Here is a 2,649-nt window from a genome sequence, read left to right as displayed (position 1 = left end):
ATATATAAATACACACACATACAGTATGAATTTTGAAAATATTTACATGTATTTACATGTACATATTTATATCCATATAATTTATATTATATATAAATATTTATTATATAAACGTAACATATTTTTCTTAAATATATACATGCATGGGCGTGTGTTTATATATACATAATAAATATACACAGTACACACACATATACTATGTGAACAAAAACTTTTATTTTGGATGCGATTAATCACTTTTTACTTTTGATCAATTTAATGCATCCTTGCTGAATAAAAGCATTAATTCCTTTTTAAAAATAATAATCATACTAACCCCAAACTTTTGAACAGTAGTGTATATCTGTAAATCCATTTAAGTTGCTCTTTGTACATTTTTATGCATGCAAATCTGATCAAAAAGTAAAAAATATGGATTCCTGTAAATATTTACATATGTAAATCCTGACTTCTGCTGACAAGCTTGCTGCTGAGGACTCTTTTGAACTGTAACTAATTAGCTGTGGCTGTTTTCCCTCAATCTACGCGATTGTTTCTCTTTCAAACGGCTACAAAAGCGATGTCCCACTCAATGTGAACAGCACATTGTGGATGCAAGATGCTAATGGCGGCGATCAATTATTCACCAGCTAATCTGTCTGAAGAGGCACTGGAATGTGGAATAGGCTCATCATGGACCCGCATTAATATTCAGTCAACAGGCCTCACTCTGCACTGCCTACATGTCATATCAGACCCAAGCCCTCCTCAAAGGAGCGATGTCTAAATGAGAGCTTTCAAGAGGCTGCTTCTGGAAATGGATGATGTCTGTGCGCAGATTAGCTATTGTTAAATGCACAGTGACCATTTTATAGCACAATGGGCTATTGCTGCTCGGTTATGTTTAGTAGTGATGTTAAAATATTGGAAGTTGTACATTTTATGCAATGTGAGTGTCTATGCAAAACACTGTGGTTTGCTGAAGTATAATATCTGGTGCATAGATATTACTCAACTCCTTTCATTGTAATTATATGGGACAGTTTTGCTCGTTTTAACATCCACAAGGTATAAAATGTTGGTCCAGACTCTTAGAAAATTAAGAGAATGCAATAAGCTGCATATTTCAGGTAACACAAACAAAATGGGATGAGGTATAGTTCGCTAAAAATGCCATCAAATTTACTATAATGACATTTCAAGCCTGTACTTCTTTCATTCGCATATCACAAAAACAGATATTTAAAAGAAATTTCAACTACTTTTGTCCATACAGTGAAAATCAATGGGGTCTAAAACAAAACTGGACTGCACTAACTTTAATTATATAAACAAAAAACACTGAGACATTTCTCTAAATATCTTATTTTATGTCATACAGGTTTAGAATGGCATGAGGGTGAGTAAATTAGGACTATTCCTTTAAGGATTTATTTAAATCCTTATACCTAAGTATGAGCAATTATAATAGTGATGCTTAGTGAACACCACTAATAAATGTCAAAAATGTGTTTTACTTCATTACAATGAAAGAGAATGGATCTCAGAAAAGATGCTTACTAACATAAAAAGAACTTGAATACCTCCAAACTATTAGCACACACTATAGACATTTCCCAATGCATTGCTTTTTTTCTTTGCACATTCAGCCATTTTGACTGCTTTCTAGTTTGATAAATATGATGTAAATTAAGCAAATTAAACTCATTTTTGATTTCTATGCAGATTGTGTTCCCTTGCATTAGATCATTGGGTCAGCTCCAGTCATGTTACTCACAAAAATAATTCGCAAATGTTTGACAGGAGAGGGATTCCTCAACAAGCACCTGTTCAGCCTCACACATGCAGAATTTCCCTATGCAGTTCTCATTATTCAAGCCTGAAGCACACTTTATGAACATTACATATTTGATGTTCCATTGCTTCCAAGAACACCCATTTAGATGCATGAAGGTACAAGAATGCATTGTGATATCCATGTTGATTTTTCGATATAAACATTAGATTAAATACAGACAGTAGTGTTACCTGCAGGCCCTCAATTGCCAATCTCAGCATGCTTGGAGTTAACTTGGAAGCTTGCTTGAAAGTGAAGTTACTCCAGTCAATGATCAAGACAAATCCATTTACTTGTAGCTCGGGGTCTTCTATCATTGCCTCCAGAGAAAGTAAAATAGCTCGCAGAATATCCACAAAAGTGTACCTGCAGATAAACACAAGCCTTTAGGAAGATTTGCAAACAAACTCTAAATGTGCACTATTTTTTAATGACACATGACATTTTCTCATATAGTTACTAAGTTTGCTTCGTAGTAGTCAGAATTTGTATTTAAACTTCTACAGGGCTTTACATTTCCCATAATGCTGCAATAAATGTAGCAAATCAGGCACGACTTGACCCTAGTGTTCATCACACATTGTTCCTGTGAGAGGATGCCAAGAGCCCTGCCATCCGAGGCAATGGTGCGACTGGCATGAATTCAAAGGCTGTTTGATATGGACTCGAGCACTATGTACTCTCCAGTCCAAAGAGGTGAGAGTAAACACCAACAGTTATCGGCATGATTTCTCACAACATAAAAACTAATTACATTTGAAGAAATACATATATCATTTAAGTAATCTTATACATCAATGCACGGTGCCTAAACAAATTAAAGCATATATTTA

General features: G+C 34.5%; 1 protein-coding gene across 1 annotated transcript in view; it reads right to left on the bottom strand.

Moving 5' to 3' along the window:
* The window catches only part of LOC107675233 (clavesin-2), a 23,569-nt gene that overhangs the window by 17,125 nt on the left and 3,795 nt on the right, over positions 1-2,649 (bottom strand). The window contains exon 2 of the mRNA XM_016469515.1: positions 2,008-2,182. Coding sequence (XP_016325001.1) covers positions 2,008-2,182 — 175 coding nt within the window. The remainder of the gene's footprint in view (positions 1-2,007; positions 2,183-2,649) is intronic.

This window comes from Sinocyclocheilus anshuiensis, unplaced genomic scaffold (genome assembly GCF_001515605.1).
Source record: "Sinocyclocheilus anshuiensis isolate Anshui unplaced genomic scaffold, SAMN03320099.WGS_v1.1 scaffold1222, whole genome shotgun sequence".
Taxonomy (NCBI): domain Eukaryota; kingdom Metazoa; phylum Chordata; class Actinopteri; order Cypriniformes; family Cyprinidae; genus Sinocyclocheilus; species Sinocyclocheilus anshuiensis.
Note: the sequence above shows the minus strand (reverse complement) of the source record. Positions and strands in the feature narration are given on the sequence as shown.